Source organism: Stegostoma tigrinum, chromosome 1, assembly GCF_030684315.1.
Source record: "Stegostoma tigrinum isolate sSteTig4 chromosome 1, sSteTig4.hap1, whole genome shotgun sequence".
Lineage (NCBI taxonomy): Eukaryota > Metazoa > Chordata > Chondrichthyes > Orectolobiformes > Stegostomatidae > Stegostoma > Stegostoma tigrinum.
The window spans coordinates 52,679,656-52,699,158 of record NC_081354.1 but is presented as its reverse complement, the minus strand read 5'-3'; the positions used below and the strand labels follow the sequence as shown (position 1 = coordinate 52,699,158).

Sequence of the window (19,503 nt, the reverse complement as noted above, 5' to 3'; positions counted from 1 at the left end):
TCTCTATTCCGGATCAGATTCCATTCAATGACAACTCTGAGTACTTGCTCCACCCACCCTGCAATTCATCTTTAGGAAAGGCAGGCTAGTTTTCACCAGTGCAGGATAACCTCTCCTGATTACAAGCTATTCACAATGTTCTGGCAGCACGCTATGTATAGTGTATACAAGTTGATGTTCGGCCAATCAGTAGCATGTCGAAGTCATTCAAAGAAGCAGGCAACACAGAGTTGGAACGCTGGTTCATTGAAAACAACACGCACATGGGTTAATATAATTTAGCTTCCATTGTAGTTATAACAAACAGGATGAGAACTTGAAGTGAAACATTTATTATTTTAATACTTTGCAGCACTTCTAAATCAATTTATATGCAGTATATAAAATTGTTTCATACCAGGTTTTACAGAAATCAGAACAATTGTCCAATAAATATAATGTAAAACATGCTGATCCAGATGTACAAAGCAGCAATATAGAAATGGTGTCATTTGATTTGGAAAAATATGAAAAATTTGCACTTGTAGAATCATTTAAACCCTCCGATGTCCTAAAGAGCTTTGCAGCCAATTAACTCTTTTAAAACAAAAAGCAGAAATCAGCAGGTCAGATGGCATCTGTGGAGAGAAAGCAGAGTTAACATTTCCGATCCAGTGACCTTTCTTTAGAACTGATTCTAGTTAGGTTTAGGATTATAAAGTGTGAAGCTGGATGAACACAGCAGGTCCAGCAGCATCTCAGGAGCACAAAAGCTGACGTTTCGGGCCTAGGCCCTTCATCAGAGAGGGGGAATGGGGTGAGGGTTCTGGAATAAATAGGGAGAGAGGGGGAGGCGGACCGAAGATGGAGAGAAAAGAAGATAGGTGGAGAGGAGAGTATAGGTGGGGAGGGAATAGGTCAGTCCAGGGAAGACGGACACCTGTATTCCGCATGCAGATGGCCTCAAGGCCCTCCGCTTCTTCCTGTCCCGCAGGCCCGACCAGTCCCCCTCCACCGACACCCTCATCCGCCTAGCCGAACTCGTCCTCACCCTCAACAACTTCTCTTTCGATTCCTCCCACTTCCTACAGACTAAGGGGGTGGCCATGGGTACCCACATGGGCCCCAGCTATGCCTGCCTCTTTGTAGGTTACGTGGAACAGTCCCTCTTCCGCACCTACATAGGCCCCAAACCCCACCTCTTCCTCCGTTACATTGGTGACTGTTTCGGCGCCGCCTCTTAGTCCCCAGAGGAGCTCGAACAGTTCATCCACTTCACCAACACCTCCCACCCCAACCTTCAGTTCACCTGGGCCATCTCCAGCACATCCCTCACCTTCCTGGACCTCTCAGTCTCCATCTCAGGCAACCAGCTTGTAACTGATGTCCATTTCAAGCCCACCGCCTCCCACAGCTACCTAGAATACACCTCCTCCCACCCACCCTCCTGCAAAAATTCCATCCCCTATTCCCAATTCCTCTGCCACATCTGCCCCCACGATGAGGCATTCCACTCCCGCACATCCCAGATGTCCAAGTTCTTCAAGGACCGCAACATCCCCCCCCCAACAGTGGTCGAGAACGCCCTTGACCGCGTCTCCCGCAACACATCCCTCACACCCTGCCCCCGCCACAACCGCCCAAAGAGGATCCCCCTCGTTCTCACACACCACCCCACCAACCTCCGGATACAACGCATCATCCTCCGACACTTCCGCCATCTACAATCCGACACCATCACCCAGACATTTTTCCATCCCCACCCTTGTCTGCTTTCCGGAGAGACCACTCTCTCCGTGACTTCCTTGTTCGCTCCACACTGCCCTCCAACCCCACCACACCCGGCACCTTCCCATGCAACCGCAGGAAATGCTACACTTGCCCCCATACCTCCTCCCTCACCCCTATCCCAGGCCCCAAGATGACTTTCCGTATTAAGCAGAGGTTCACCTGCACATCTGCCAATGTGGTATACTGTATCCATTGTACCCGGTGTGGCTTCCTCTACATTGGGGAAACCAAGCGGAGGCTTGGGGACCGTTTTGCAGAACACCTCCGCTCAGTTCGCAATAAACAACTGCACCTCCCAGTCGCAAACCATTTCCACTCCCCCTCCCATTCTTTAGATGGCATGTCCATCATGGGCCTCCTGCAGTGCCACAATGATGCCTCCCGAAGGTTGCAGGAACAGCAACTCATATTCCGCTTGGGAACCAGGCAGCCTAATGGTATCAATGTGGACTTCACCAGCTTCAAAATCTCCCCTTCCCCCACCGCATCCCAAAACCAACCCAGTTTGTCCCCTCCTCCCACTGCACCACACAACCAGCCCAGCTCTTCCCCTCCACCCACCGCATCCCAAAACCAGCCCAGCCTGTCTCTGCCTCCCTAACCTGTTCTTCCTCTCACCCGTCCCTTCCTCGCACCTCAAGCCGCACCTCCAGCTCCTACCTACTAACCTCATCCCACCTCCTTGACCTGTCCGTCTTCCCCGGACTGACCTATCCCCTCCCCACCTTCGATCCGCCTCCCCCCCCTCCCTATTTATTCCAGAACCCTCACCCCATCCCCCTCTCTGATGAAGGGTCTAGGCCCAAAACGTCAGCTTTTGTGCTCCTGAGATGCTGCTTGGCCTGCTGTGTTCATCCAGCTTCACACTATTATCTTGGATTCTCCAGCATCTGCAGTTCCCATTATCTCTAGTTAGGTTTAGGTTCATAGTCATGTAGAAGATCGTGTAGGGGCAGGAGGACGAGTAACAAAAGCTGGAGATAGAGCTCAGAGAGGAAAACATTTGGGCAAAAGGACAAAGAGCAAGTCAGCCCTGGAGAATGAATAGTTGCTCATGGGACTATTAGTAGCTGACAATGGATTGGGTGTGGTAGCAGCCCATGTGACGTAGAACATAGAACAGAGATAATAGGAACCGCAGATGCTGGAGAATCCAAGATAACAAAGTGTGGAGCTGGATGAACATAGCAGGCCAAGCAGCATCACAGGAGCACAAAAGCTGACGTTTCGTGCCTAGACCCTTAGAGAGGGGGGTGGGGAGAGGGTTCTGAAATAAATAGGGAGAGAGGGAGAGGCGGACCGAAGATGGATAGAGGAGAAGATAGGTGGGCAGCATAGGTGGGGAGGGGATAGGTCAGTCCGGGGAGGACGGACAGGTCAAGGAGGTGGGATGAGGTTAGTCGGTGGGAAATGGAGGTGCAGCTTGAGGTGGGAGGAGGGGATAGGTGAGAGGAAGGGATGAGCTGGGCTGGTTTTGGGATACAGTGGGGGAAGAGGAGATTTTGAAGCTTGTGAAGTCCACATTGATACCATTGGGCTGCAGGGTTCCTGAGCGGAATATGAGTCACTGTTCCTGCAACCTTTGGGTGGCATCATTGTGGCAGTGTAGGAGGCCCAGGATGGACATGTCGTCTAAAGAATGGGAGGGGGAGTTAAAATGGTTCGCTACTGGGAGGTGCAGTTGTTTATTGCGAACCGAGCAGAGGTGTTCTGCAAAGTGGTCCCCAAGCCTCCGCTTGGTTTCCCCACTGTAGCGGAAGCCACAATGGGTACAGTGGATACAGTATACCACACTGGCAGATGTGCGGGTGAACCTCCGCAGAGATCACTCTCTCCATGACTCCCTTGTCCGCTCCACACTCCCCTTCAACCCCACCACACCCGGCACCTTCCCCTGCAACTGCAGGAAGTGCTACACTTGCTCCCACACCTCCTCCCTCACCCACATCCCAGACCCCAAGATGACTTTCCATACTAAGCAGATGTTCACCTGCATATCTGCCAATGTGGTATTCTGTATCCACTGTACCCAGTCTGGCTTCCTTTACATTGGGGAAACCAAGCAGAGGCTTGGGGACCGCTTTGCAGAACACCTCCGCTTGTTTTGCAATAAATAACTCCCCCTCCCATTCCTCAGATGACATGTCCATCATGGGCCTCCTGCAGTGCCACAATGATGCCACCCAAAGGCTGCAGGAACAGCAACTCATATTCCGCTTGGGAACTCTGCAGCCATATGGTATCAATGTGGACTTCACAAGGTTCAAAGTCTCCCCCTCCCCTCACTGCTTCCCAAAACCAGCCCAGCTCGTCCCCACCTCCCTAACCTGTTCTTCCTCTCACCTACCCCCTCCTCCCACCTCAAGCCGCACTTTCATTTCCCACCTACTAACCTCATCCCGCCTCCTTGACCTGTCCATCCTCCCCCGGACTGACCTATCCCCTCCCCATCTCCCCACCTATACTCTCCTCTCCACCTATCTTCCTCTCTATCCATCTTTGGTCCGCCTCTCCCTCTCTCCCTATTTATTTCAGAACCCTCACCCCACCCCCTCTCCGATGAAGGGTCTAGGCCCAAAACGTCAGCTTTTGTGCTCCCGAGATGCTGCCTGGCCTGCTGTGTTCATCCAGCTTCACACTTTGTTATCATAGAACAGTGAACAGTTCAGGACAGTACAGGCCCTTCAGTCCAGTGTTATGCCATCCTATTATCCTACTAAGATCACTCTACCCTGCATACCCTACATTTTACCATCCTCCATGTGCCTATCCAAAAGTCGCTTAAAAGTCTCTAAGTAGCTGACTCCACTAGCACTGCCGGCAGTGCATTCCATGCACCTACCACTCTCGGTATAAAGAGCCCACCTTTGACATCTCCCCTATACCGTCCTCCAAGCACCTTAAAATTATGCCTCCTCATAATAGTCATTTCTGCCCTGGGAAAAAGTCTCTGACTATCCACTCGATCTATGCCTCATCACCTTGTATACCTCGATCAAGTCACCTCTCCTCCTTCTTCGCTCCAATGAAAATAGCCCTAGCTCCCTCAACCTCTTGTCATTGGACCTGCCCTCTAGTCCATGCAGCATCCTGGTAAATCTCCTCTGCGCCCTCTCAAGCTTCCAGATCTTTTTTTATAGTGAGGTGACCAGAACTGAACACAATATTCCAACTTTGGTCTAACCAGGATTTTATAGAGCTGCAGCATAACCTCGCAGCTCTTAAACTCAATTCCCTCGCCAATGAAAACCATGTGACAATACAACCTAATATGCTGGGGTTAGGTAAGGACACGCCCCTGAAACTTTTGAACTTGATTGAGTCCAGAAGGCTGCAGAGTTCCAAATAGGAAAATTTTTCAGTAAGTTTTCAATACGCCTCACTGCACCAAGCCTGAGACAGAGATGTTGGCCAGGGTGTGTTGAAGTGGCAGGCAACTGGGAACTCGGTCATTTTTGCAGACAAAGTAGGTGTTTTGCAACGTGGTCACCAATCTTTTGAAACAGTCACTGATTCAATGCAGCAAACTAAACGACATTATCGTATAGTGTATCCACAAGAAATCAGCACTGACAAAAACACATGAAAACACCCAAAAGTAAAATGATGTAAACAGAAGTGTTTAGTAAGCTGCAAGCTCATCAAATGAAGATGTATCAATTATTCAGGAATCCTTTCCCTCAGGTGTCAACTTGTGTTTCACAGGAACAAACATTAAACAAAATCTGACACAAAAAGTTTTATAAGAAATAACAAGGTGTACAGCTGGATGAACACAGCAGGCCAAGCAGCATCAGAGGAGCAGGAAGGCTGACATTTCGAGCCTAGACCATTCTCAGGAATCTGCAGAAGTGTGACAAGTAGCTTGGGGTTTAGGATAAGGTTTTTCCTTGATTAGAAACTTACATGAGACTTGAGTGATCACCCCCTCCAGAAGATGTGATGAACTGATTTATATCATATATATGTAGAACATTACAGCACAGTACAGGCCCTTCGGCCCTCAATGCTGTATATGCGATGTATATTTCCTCTCACGCAGCATCAGACCAAACATCCATGCATTTCAGCTCACCCTCCCACACTTAGCACTGATGTAGATCGAAAATCCACATTTCACAGATTGCACACACAGCCAGATATTTGACCATGAAATCTACATCAGCCAAACAGAATGGGGATACTCACTGACACACCTCCCTGAATTCTGTCCCTCTCCTCCTCTTCATATATTTTCCATGATGTTATAGTTACTTCTTACAGCATGATTTCTGATCAGAGAACTCCTAAAGTGTATAAGCAGGCCATTAGGCTCATCAGATCCACACTAACCCTCTAAAGAGCATCCCTCCCAGAGTTGGAGGTTATGTTGCAACTCCACAATTGGTTAGGCCACCATTGGAATACTGTGTGCAATTCTGGGCTCCCTACTATTGGAAGGTTGTTGTGAAACTTGAAAGGATTCAGAGAAGATTTACAAGGATGTTACCAGGGTCGGAGGGTTTGAACTATAGGGAGGGACTGAATAGACTGGGCTATTTTTCCTGGAGCATCGGAGGCTGAGCTGTGACCTTGTACAGATTTATAAAATTGTGAGAAGAAGTGGTGGAGGCTGGTACAATTACAACATTTAAAAGGCATCTGGATGGGTAAATGAACAGGAAGGGTTTTGAGGGATAAGAGCCAAATGCTTGCAACTGGGACTAGATTAATTTAGGATATCTGGTTGGCATGGATGAGGTGGACGGAAGCATCTGCTTCTATGCTGTGTATCTCCATGACTCGATGGTTCAGATCAAGTTAGGTAAGACATAATATTCGTCTATCTAGCTTATCTAAATGATGACTGCACAAGAATCTTTGAGAGTTGAAAGCCAGTGCCGAAAGCAATGTTGCTGGGCTGGCTGTATGTAGAAAGTCGAGCCAGCTGCAAAAGTTTCCCAAACACACAATACTGCCTGCTTATTCTTGAAAAATAACACCAGGGTATGCAGATCCACAACAACGGATGGGAACTGGAGGCACTGGTGATACATGGCAGGGGAGATGATATGTTGGTGTGAGACGAGCAGCATTGTTAGGTTGGTGGGGGGAGGTAAACTCTTTGGCTAGAAGATGTGAGCCAGCCACTGCTGGGGAAGTGGTAGAGGTGCAATGCACAGAGCAGCGACAGTGGTTGCTAACGAGGTAAGTTAGCGTGTGAAGACGGCCAACACACAGTGATCACCTACAGGAGGTCATTAGTTCATTGGGTCCTTGGATCCAATCCTCTGAATCTCTCCTCCTGCCTCTCCGAAAGAGTAATACTGCCAACACCATCCATCACCACAGACCTTCTATCTGCTTCTGTGGATTTTCACTGCAACAATCATTTTCCAACTCTAAGGTTTTAGAGTAGATTTGTAGCTTGGGTTGCGGATATTGTGGTGCGTTGGCTCGCCGAGCTGGTTCGCTGTTGTTCTGCAGAAGTTTCATAACCCTGCCGGGTAACATCAGCAGTGCATCCTCCGATGAAGTGCCATGTGTGTTTTCCCACCTGCTTTTCAAACTCGAGTCTGTTGAGCTGGATTGTCCTGGGGCAAGCAAAGCAGAGACAGGCATGGGAATTCCTAGAAGCCTGCTACTACACAAAGAAAGCCATCAATAAACACATAGAACTCGGGCCCATATACACTCCATTGTGAAGGAAAACTGGAAGTGAGGTAATCCAGCTAATAATGTTACCAAGCAGGGCAATGAAACGTCTGTGGAATAACAATGTGAGCCAACCAATCACAACATTTTCCAACTTCTTATCACAAAGCAGCCTGCCTTTAAGAACGGGTTGCCTGTAGGCTGACCAAAATGATTTCTGATGCCTGTGTGCAGACCATCCAGCAATGTGACTGAGCACAGAGTAGCAATGGCAGTGCACTAGCCAGCACCACTATCAATCAAACAAAGTGGGTACATGAACTTTGAGAGTTGACTGGCTGGATATGAACAGATGCAGGCGCAACATGAATCATGGTCTGTGCTCAGAAGTTAAGGCACCTGATTTTTGAGCACTGTGTTTTCTTGTTTGCTCTGAAGAGATGGGTCCTGAAATTAAAATTCTAATTCTTTGGAAAAATACATTGTTGCTTGTTAGGCTTTGGCTAATTACCTTTTTTTCAGAAAGATGCGACAGCAATACAGCCATCCAGGAATTAATTTACTCATCCCACCACAATTAATTCAACAATGAATCAGCCAGCTCCATGGAGAAGGATCTGTTTAACAGAGTTTATACGTCAGATACAGGTGGGAGAGGTTGCTTTAGAATGCAGGGTCCACCAGAATCAAAGTATCCATCCCATAAATTATCACTAGAGTTTAAATAAATGCTCTGCTGAACTACTACAAAGCTCCAAGCTATTGCTGAACCATAAATTTATTGTGTCCTCATGAGAAAAACAGATCTCAAGGTTTCAAAGTATAAATTAATCATTAGAAATACAAAAGAAGGTCAAGAGTAACCGTGAAATTAACCAGAATTTTAAATCTGAATTAAAGAGTAAGCCTCCAATGAAGTTCTAAAAATTGTTTGTATTCGTTGCTTGTGTAGTTTATATTTAAAGTTAGGATCATTACATACTAAGAGCAAATGTTTTGACACTACTACCATGGAACCAACCTTTCAAACTCTAGAAATAAAACATCACATGAAATGGAACAGCACAATTATGTTGCATGAGTTTATTTTGTAGCTGTTAAACATGTCAGAGACATAAAATAAGTTGGATTGTGCAGATCATGCAAACAAAGCTCTATACACCACTGTTCTGGAAATGAATGAATTAAATTAACCTGCACTGTTTCTAAAATAAACAAAAAAGTATGAGGTCAACACCCTGGTTTCTAAATGTAAACAATAGCGCTCTTCAAGTCTTTAAGTAATACATTTTTATCACTTTGCCAATAGTGGGGAAGTAGTCCTCACAAAAAGCTTCTTTTTCACACAAAGTAGTTTTTCACATTCTTCAACAAATCAATATTTTGAAGTGTCCACCATTCTTGAACAATGTCTTTTTCTTGCAACAACATCCTGAAGACTTCAGATCATATTTTCTAATTTGTTTTCATCATTAATAGTGTTTCTGTCTGACCAAACACGACCTTTTCACCTGCATTGATCCACGAGAGAAGACTGGGTGACCACAAATAATGTTCACCTTCATATGTGATGAAGTGACTGGGCTCTTCTACCTCCTTTCCCAAAGTCTAAATATGAGTTTGGGGAATCTGCATGAGCAATGGTATCTCTGAGGGCGTGACTTCTTGTTTCAAGTGAGTTCACCAATACATCCAACAAAAGAACTGCTTTTACTTTCTAACTTTCTTCATTCTTCTCTCAAGGTTCGCACATTCCAAAGCATTTAATTCCACTGGAACTAAGACAGTCACGGTCACTGCTCAAGTTGCCATTCTTTGTAGGTAAACCTAGATAATGAATATCTACAGGTTGTTACCCATAGACACGTTTAACTTTGTTCTAACCTGAAATCAAGTTCCAATTCAGACAAATGGATTGTAATTATTTCCTGGCACTATGCCCTACTTTAAAGCCAAATTTATTAGCCCAACACTGACCCACTTCGAAACAAAGTACATAATTACATTCATTGTTGAAAAATAATTTCAGAATCTTTGAAAAGCGATCAAGCACACAAGGTTTAGATGATGCATGCTGAGAGAAGGTGCCTCAGAAATGGGTACAATTCTGTTTAATTAGCTTAGGTCATAAAATTAGCTCATAGTTGAGTAATCTACCAACACACATTATCTTGGCTCACAGACAGAAGGATAGCCAGCTGTTAAAGATACTGGTGTTCACAACAGTATTGATTTAACTATCTCCTAGCATTCAGTCAACAAGCTGAACTTTACTTGAGATGGAACAAGTTTCTCACCAAGGGAGAGAAAGTAGGGGGCAAGCCTCCATTACCCAGCTTGCTCCCCAGCCATTTAATGGCTTTCTACGCTCATTGGAGATTTATATAGTGTCTTTCAATCCTCGGGACAACCAAAGAGCATTACATTGAATTATTTACACTTGACAAGTGGTCACTGTAATGTGTGTGTATAATTGTATAATATTACAGATAATTTATGCACAATATCATCCCACAAACAGTAATAGGATAAATAACTAGGCAATTTTTTGACAATGTTCATTGTTAGATACTGGCTAAGACACCACCAGAATTCTCCTGTTTTCTTTAAATATTGCCAGAAAACCTTTTACCTCTAACTGACAGGGCTTTTTGCACCTTGGTTTAATGTCTTATTTGAAAAACAACTGTTGGAACAATGCGGTCTTTCCTCAGAACTACACTGGAATAGCAGCATGGATGTTGTTCTCAATTTTCTGGAATGGGGCTTAAACCTGTAATCTTTTGATTCAGGGCAAAGAATCTGTTCCTGAGGCAGGATCAAAAGCCTAGGTTATTGCAGGGTTTTTGTTTGTCATCAGAGCAGGCAGCCTGGGTTGGTTTTTAACTTTACGTCAAGTAAACGAGGAAGGTCAGGGAGACTTAGAGTGAGTATCTCCCATTATTAGATCACTACTGTAGCATTTTCTTTTCTCACAAATGCAGTTCAAGTAAGTGAGCTTCAAAAAAGCAAACAAACAATAATGCTACCTATGATATTGCAGAATATTTGATTCTCTAAAGCTTCTACGCATCTTCATTCAAGTACTTAAACTAAAAAATTGCAATCCACACTATGTTTAAATATTTAGTTTTGTCTACAATAGTTCAATCTTTTGTAGCCATTTTTCAAATGACAATTATTATTTTAAAATAAAAGAAGGGTGTTTGAATTGTGAACTTTTGAAGGTAAGGGACTCACTGGAAAGTGAAGGCAAAGGGAATGTTTATTTTGATGTCTCAGCATAAGATACTTGATTGGAGTATAATTATTGCCGAGCAGCAGGAATAGTATATTGCATACTGTTTTGTGTTATTTACTGAGGTTAATTAAGTCAGAATCAAAACAGGCATGGAAAATAACTCATTAAAAAACATGGTAAGCTAGAAATTAGGCCCTTGTGCACGAATATCTGCCAAATAGTGTCAAAATACTTTTATTCACCAACAATCCCATGCTTACAAATACATCTGAAGGTGTCAAAGAATCAAAAAAAATGAGATGGGTTTGACTAGAGGGGGTGTTGGGAATGCTCGGAAAATCTGTTCAAATTTTTTGAGAAGGTAACAAGCAAGTTAAACAAAAAAGACAGCCATTGGACATGATCTATTTGGATTTCCAGAAGACTTTTGACAAGGTGTACATATGAGGCTGCTAAATAAGATAAGATAAGACCCCATGGTGTTGGGGCAAGGCACTGGCATGGATAGAAGTTTGGCTGACTAGCAAAAGGCAGAGAGTTGAGATAATGGTTTTTTTCAGGATGGCGGCCAACTAGTGAAGTTCCACAGGGTCAGTGTTGACAGCATGATTATTCAAATAATATAGTAATAATCTGGATAAGGAACCGACGGCATTATTGCTAAGCTTGCAGATGACGCAAAGACAGGTGAAAGTACAAGTAGTTTTGAGCAGGCAGGAAGGCTGCAGAAAGAGTTGGACAGGCTAAGAGAGTGGACAAAGAAGTGGCAGGTGGAACACAATATGGGAAAGTGTTAGGTTATGTACTTTGGTGGGAAGAATAGAGGTTAGGCTATTTTCTTAATGGGTAAAGGCTTGGGGTATCAGAAGCACAAAGGGACTTAATATTCAGGCTCAGTTGGCAGTTAAGGGAAATGCAGTGTTAGCATTCATTTCAAGGGGTCTAGAATACAAGATCAGAGTTGTACTAATGAGACTGTATTATTCTCTAGTCAAATTGCATATGGAATATTGTGAGCAGCTTTGAGCTTCATGTACAAGGAAGGATGTGTTGACCTCAAAAGGGGTCCAGAGGAGGTTTACACAGATGATCCTGGGAATGAAGGGCTTGTCATTCAAGGAGTGGTTGAGGATTCTAGGTCTGTACTCGATGGAGATTAGAAGGATGGGGGAGGTCTCATTGAAATTTACAGAATACTGAAGGCCTGGATAGAATGGACATGAGGGTGAGGAATCTGTGGAACTCAGTCTCCACAGCCTTCTGTGGCAATAAGTCACTGCGTGTATTTAAGACGGAGAAAGATAGGTTCTTGATGAGTAAGGGGATCAAGGGTTAAGGGGAGAAGGCAGGAAAATGGAGTTGGGAAACATATCAGCCATGATTGAATGGCATAGCAGACTTGAAGGAGTGAATGACCAATTCTGCTTCTAATGGTTTTCAACATTTGAGATATTCATAAACAAAAGCCCCAACAACTAAACCACAATGTGAACACTTAAGGCCAGAGGACGCTGGTAAAGGAAGCATATCTATATAAACATTTAAAATTCAAACATTAAAACTGCTGCAATGCAGCACCTTGCCTTGCCTCCAGCCCTCTGGAACTTGAACTTGGGATTGTATCTCAGTCGAGTACCTCCACTACCTCCATATCAATGTGGGGCGAGCTGAGATAAGTATCCGCAAGAATACTTTAATTATCAATCAAGTCAGAATGAAAATCCATTCTGAAGCCAGTGTGAAGTGCACAGTGCAGTCAAGGTCCTAATGATAGTTTCATTAAATAGATTGTCCATGAATGAATAATACAACATTTTCATTGAGATGCCAAGCAGGAAAAATGTGCCTCTATAGATGGATCCAAGTGCTCTCTAGAATAGCTGAGGGGAGAAAATTATGTTTATTTAATGGCTGCGCAGGACAAGCCCCTCTAGTCAAGGCCACAAAATAATCAACCTTTGTTGATAATATATCACAGCCAGGACAGTCCAATATAGCATCAGAGGTGAGATTTGAAGTTATAGCATCACATTTGATAAACCTACATTTTTATATTTGATTTCTCTTCATTTTATTAATACGCAATGTGTCACAAGGTGATCACAAATTTTCCCTTTCTTCTTTGTGGCAAGTTCCCTTCTGTTTTGATAAAATGTGAGGCTGGATGAACACAGCAGGCCAAGCAGCATCTCAGGAGCACAAAAGCTGACGTTTCGGGCCTAGACCCTTCATCAGAGAGGGGGATGGGGAGAGGGAACTGGAATAAATAGGGAGAGAGGGGGAGGCGGACCAGAGATGGAGAAAAGAAGATAGGTGGAGAGAGTATAGGTGGGGAGGTAGGGAGGGGATAGGTCAGTCCAGGGAAGACGGACAGGTCAAGGAGGTGGGATGAGGTTAGTAGGTAGATGGGGGTGCGGCTTGGGGTGGGAGGAAGGGATGGGTGAGAGGAAGAACCGGTTAGGGAGGCAGAGACGGGTTGGACTGGTTTTAGGATGCAGTGGGTGGCGGGGGAAGAGCTGGGCTGGTTGTGTGGTGCAGTGTGGGGAGGGGACGAACTGGGCTGGTTTAGGGATGTTGTAGGGGAAGGGGAGATTTTGAAACTGGTGAAGTCCACATTGATACCATTAGGCTGCAGGGTTCCCAGGCGGAATATGAGTTGCTGTTCCTGCAACCTTCGGGTGGCAGCAATGTGGCACTGCAGGAGGCCCATGATGGACATGTCATCTAGAGAATGGGAGGGGGAGTGGAAATGGTTTGCGACTGGGAGGTGCAGTTGTTTGTTGCGAACTGAGCGGAGGTGTTCTGCAAAGCGGTCTCCAAGCCTCCGCTTGGTTTCCTCCAAGCGGAGGCTTGGAGACCGCTTTGCAGAACACCTCCGCTCAGTTCGCAACAAACAACTGCACCTCCCAGTCGCAAACCATTTCCACTCCCCCTCCCATTCTCTAGATGACATGTCCATCATGGGCCTCCTGCAGTGCCACATTGATGCCACCCGAAGGTTGCAGGAACAGCAACTCATATTCCGCCTGGGAACCCTGCAGCCTAATGGTATCAATGTGGACTTCACCAGTTTCAAAATCTCCCCTTCCCCTACAACATCCCTAAACCAGCCCAGTTCGTCCCCTCCCCCCACTGCACCACACAACCAGCCCAGCTCTTCCCCCGCCGCCCCCGCCACCCACTGCATCCCAAAACCAGTCCAACCCGTCTCTGCCTCCCTAACCGGTTCTTCCTCTCACCCATCCCTTCCTCCCACCCCAAGCCGCACCCCCATCTACCTACTAACCTCATCCCACCTCCTTGACCTGTCCGTCTTCCCTGGACTGACCTATCCCCTCCCTACCTCCCCACCTATACTCTCTCCACCTATCTTCTTTTCTCTCCATCTCTGATCCGCCTCCCCCTCTCTCCCTATTTATTCCAGTTCCCTCTCCCCATCCCCCTCTCTGAAGAAGGGTCTAGGCCCGAAACGTCAGCTTTTGTGCTCCTGAGATGCTGCTTGGCCTGCTGTGTTCATCCAGCCTCACATTTTATCATCTTGGCATTCTCCAGCATCTGCAGTTCCCATTATCTCTCTCTCCCTTCTGTTTTCTTGTTCTTTTCCCATTTTTTCAGAAATCTATTGTTATACCATAGTAAAAAGTTCAAATTCACTATCTAATGAGTAAGAAATGAGACCTGTAGTGAATGTACTGCAGCCAAATTTGCAGGTGACACAAAAATAGGTGGAAAGGCAGGTTGTGAGAGGAATACAAACAGTTTACAGAGAGGTATTGATAGTGAGCAAGAAGTTAAGTAAGTGAGAAAACATTGCAAATGGAGAATAATGTGGAAAAAATATTATATTGCTGACTTTGGAATGGAGATCAGAAGGACAGTACTATTTGAATGGAGATAAACTGCAGAAAGCATCAACTTAGAGGTACGTGTGCACGAAACACAGAAAGATAGTACACAGGTGCAGCAAGTAGTCAGGAAGGCTAATGGAAGGCCTTTACTTCAAGGGGGTTGGAGAATAACAGCATGGAAGTCTTACTGCAACTGTTCAAAGTGCTGGTGAGACCACATCTGGATTTCTGTGAGCAGTTTTGGTCCCTGTACCTAAAACAAAAATGATTTCATTGGAAGTAGTTCAGGGAAGATTCACTCAGATGATCCCTGTTACGGAGGGATTGTCTTATGAGAAAAGGCTCAACGGGTTGGGACTCTATCATTGGAATCTGGAAGAACGAGAGGTGATCTCATTGAAACGTAAGATTCTTAATGGTCTAGACAAGGTAAATGCTCAGAGGACGTTTCTCCTCATGGGACAGTCTAGGTTCAGAGGGCATAGTTTCAGAATAAAGGGGTGCCAATCTAAGACTGAACTGAGGAGGAATCTCTTCTATCAGAACATTGAGCGCTTCTGGAAATTCTTGCCACAGAGAGTTGTGGGGACTGAGTCCTCATGTATATTTAAAACTAAGATGGACAGATTTTTGATTAGTATGGGAATCACGGGTTATTGGAAAAGGCAGGAAAGCGGTTAGGAGGAATGTTGGAGATCTCATGAATGGTGGAGCAAGCTGGAGAGGCCAAACAGCCTACTTTGTTCCTATTTCTTACGGTCTTATAGCTGAAAGAAGCTGTAAGATTTGGGGACTTCCATTTAGTTGTTCGACTAATTCTTTAAAAAGTCTTCTGTGTGTAGTATTTACAGTTACGATACTATGTCTCCTGTTGTAAAGTGCTAAAATCAGTCTGCAGCCAAGTGGTTACTTAGCATAGCGTCTTACAGCTTTCCACCTTTAATTATTTGCTGGTTAAGTCATGCTGCTCTGATAGCTTTGGAATGCACCTATGATAACATCTTCCACAAAATGGTAAGTGATTATAATAAGGCTCATGGTTTCTGGTTATCCATTATTCAATACAGGATCAATAGAGGAAGCTGTACCTGTTATTGTTGTTTATTTGTATGACTACATACTTCTGTTAAAATGTGGAAAAGATACTGAATCAATTTTAAATGTGAGAGATTAAAATAGAGAAACTTGAGCTAGATTGTGTACAGAGCCTCTTTTCTATTCCATCAATCTCCGCAAGTTGCATTCGTTTTATAGAATTAGAGTTTTATTTTCACATGTTGAAATATGCCAAACAACGTGTGCTATCTAGCACTTTTAACACACAATAGAAGCACAGTGCTTACAAAAGTTTATTCCAATCAAAAAGGACTCAATGAGAAGAATGAACCACCCATGGTTAACAAAGGCTACCAAGGAGAGTATCCAATCAAAAATTAAGTCATAAAAAGTGGCAAATACTAATGGTGTGCCAGGGGATTGGGCATTTTTTTTTAGGAACCAGCAACAGATGACAAAGAAGTCAATAAAGACTTGGCTATGAAAGTTAATTGGAAGAAATATAGACTCAAACAGCAAGAGCTTCGACAGGTGTACAAGAGAATGGCAAAAATGAACGTGGGATCCTTGTAGGATAGGATAGGCAAATTAGTAACAAGGAAATGGCAGATAATTTAATCCAATATTTTTAATCAGTCTTCAACAATACTATAAACATTCCAAAGATCTCAGATAAGCAAGGTGCAATTGGGAAGAAAAGTCTTATGACAGTCTCTATCACAAAGGACAAAGTTTTTGACAAACTAATTGGATTGAACGTAGACAGGTCACCATGATTTGATGGTCTGTATTCAAGGGTTTTGAAGGAAGATAGCAGAGAGACTGGTTGAAATATTCCAGAACTCATGGGGCTCTGGAAGGGTTTCAGCAGATTGCAAACCTAGCAATGTGATGGTCCTGTTCAAGACAGATGGGAGACTTATAGCAACAAACTACAGACCAGTTATCCTAACATCTTTCATGAGGAAAACTATTAAGAAAGAAATAGCAAGACATTTAGAAAAGCTTATTGCAAGCCAACAGTGTAAACATGGTTTTCCGAAAGGGCACCATGTTTGACAAATGTTTTAGAGAAGTTTGAGGATATAACAAGTTGGGTTTAATGAAGGGGAACCAGTAGATGTAGTCTATTTGGATTTCCAGAAAGCATTCAACAAGGTACCACAAAGAGAGGTTGTGTGCAAGGTAGGAGTTCACGGTTTTGAGAATAATGTATTAACATGAATTGAGGCTTGATTAACATATTGAACACAGTTGAGAGTAATGGGTCTTTTTCAGGTTGGAGCGACTTATCTAATTAAGCGCCACAAAGTTTGGTCCTAGTGCTTTAATCGCTTATGATCTATATTCATAACTCGGATGAGGCGACAGAGTTTAGTGTGGTCAAATTTGCTGATGATACAAGAAATGGTGGGAGGGCATGTGTTGTGATCAGGAAATAATGAACTTGTAAGGAGATATGGGCAGATTAAAAGAGAGGGAAAAAACGTGGCAGATGGAGTCTAATGTAACCAAGTGTGAAGTCATGCACTTTGGTAGGCGGAATCAAAAGGCAGATTATATTACTTGAATGGAGAGGGACTCCAAAAAGTACAGTGCAGAGGAAGCTGGTAGTTTTTGTGCATGGAACATAAAATTCTTTGAATGCACGTGTAGTGATCGATTAGGAAGGCAAACAGCCTTCATTGCTAGGGATTTCAGGTTTATAAACAGTTAAGTCTTATTACAACTTGACAACTGCGATACAACAAAACTTCTCTCATAGGGTACTTCATACCTGGAATTCTCTATCCCAAAGAGTTGTAGAGGCTCAATTGCTGGAAGTATTTAAAGCAAAGGTACATAAATTTATGATCAATCAGGGAATTGAGGGTTATGAGCAGCTGTCAAGAAAGACGAATTGAGGCCAGCAGGAGATCAGCCGTAGAAGAGAGCACGAACTGCAGATACTAGAAGTCAGCGTTAGTACATTGTGGAGCTGGAGAAACACAGTAGGTCAGGCAGCATACAGTCCTGATGAAGGATCTTGACCCGAAACACGACTTCCCTGTTTTTCTGATGTTGCCTGACCCGCTGTGTTCAGCCAGCTCCACACTGTATTGACGCAGGAGATCAGCCATGATCTTTTTGAATGACAACACAGGCTTGAGGGGCCGACTATTCTACTCCTGTTTCTATTTCTTACGTTCTTATGAAGCTAGCTCCCATGTCATGGAAGTGAGAGTCCAAATGGTTCAGAAATGCCAGGGCCTTAACAACTCATGCCCGTCTTTAGAACTTATTTTTAGAGCTGTTCCAGCCTCACTACCCTTCTCCCAAGCTCTCATTAACCTCAAGGATTCTGGAGCAGGAAGTGGATATTCAGGGAGTAGGCATGTCCCCAGAACTCAGAAGATCAGAGATTGAAAATATAGCCACATGTCAGGAGGTCGGAGAATGCGATATGGCCAAACCTCAGAGGATTGGGCAGCAGGAAGGGTCTGCAACAATTGGAAGGTTCAGGGAGCTGGATGTTTCAGAAAGAAGATCACCAATGAAAAGGGGATGCTATAATTAGCCAGTCACATTTTTCTTTCATTTTTAAAATTTATTTTGAAAATTATTTCATTTACCACTGTAGGAATTTAGTAAGATAAATTACTTCAATCCTAAGGTTTTAGTGTTTTCATATTTGTTTTTTTCTGGAAAGGTGAATCCTACAGAACCTAACTAAATTTATTGCATTGGTTCCTATGGGAACCAATTCATCACTTAAAGTTGTTTCATTTAGTCATAATTTTCAGGAATCAGCCACAACCTTAATTGAGGACTAATGGTAAAGATGAACATGATGCGCTAGGAAATGGGTTCGTATAACCCTGAAAGACAGCACCGAACAGCAACCAATAGCTGTGGTAACCTCCTGAACTACAGATGGTACAGCCCTTTTCAGGGAAGGTTAATGTAGATGGTCATTTAGCACATACTATGAGCATTTCTCTACAGAGACTAAATGCTCAGATGTTTCAAAGGTTTTAAGATTGTCTGAAATAGGATAATCCATCCTGTCTCCTCTGTTATAGAGTGACAATGACAAAAGGGAACCATTTCACTCATTACAGTTTAAACTTAAATCTTGGGGAAGGTAACAGATTAGCCAGTGATTATTGAACCTAATTTATTCATCGTGAATATTTTTGAACCTTATAAGACAGTATTCTTCTGATTTTGTCATGTCATCTTCAAAAGCTGGCTGATGTGGTGCTTTATTAAATATGAAATACTGTGTAACAATGTGAGAGAAACGGAAGAGCAGCAATAATTATTGCAAAAAGATGCCTCAACCATCTTAAAATACGGAACGTAATTTTCAAAAAGGTTAATGAGAATCAGGCGCCTCCTGCCACAGACTTCCTGATATTTAGAGAAAACATTCAACTACTTTATGCATGTTTATCATTGCATGAAACAGAATAACATTTGAAAATAAAATCATGTGGCATTCAGAAAACAGTTTCTGACCTTTTGAATTGCTTCAGAAATATTCCAATGTTCATGCTTCTTTTTGCATCCAAAATACTGATCTGTGAAAATAATGGAAATATAATGAAGTAATATAATGCAGAAAATAAAAGTAAAAAGTTAACTTAAACCATTTTCAAACCAGAACTGTAAGAACCAGAATCATAAAAGCAGTGAAAACAATCAGTTGGATTTTCATATCCTGAGGTGAAGTAAACAGATGGACAGAAAAAGACATGGCAAGCACTGCATGTAGCAGCTCAACATCATACCCGTTGTCATCACTTTTTTACTGGCAAGGAAAAGGCAGTGTGTCACAAACTCGCATGTGGGAAGCCGATCTTCCTGCTCTCTTGTGGGAATTTTAGATCATACATCATTCAACCAACAATGTTTGATGGAATCAGGCTGACAGGTCAGAGATGTCATGAAGAATGGGGGAGTCCTCAACTG

General features: G+C 43.7%; 1 protein-coding gene across 10 annotated transcripts in view; it reads right to left on the bottom strand.

Moving 5' to 3' along the window:
* The window catches only part of fhdc1 (FH2 domain containing 1), a 106,678-nt gene that overhangs the window by 43,310 nt on the left and 43,865 nt on the right, over positions 1-19,503 (bottom strand). For all 10 annotated transcript variants that reach the window (XM_059645365.1, XM_048541256.2, XM_048541238.2 and 7 more), the window contains one exon: positions 19,051-19,112. In XM_059645365.1, coding sequence (XP_059501348.1) covers positions 19,051-19,112 — 62 coding nt within the window. The remainder of the gene's footprint in view (positions 1-19,050; positions 19,113-19,503) is intronic.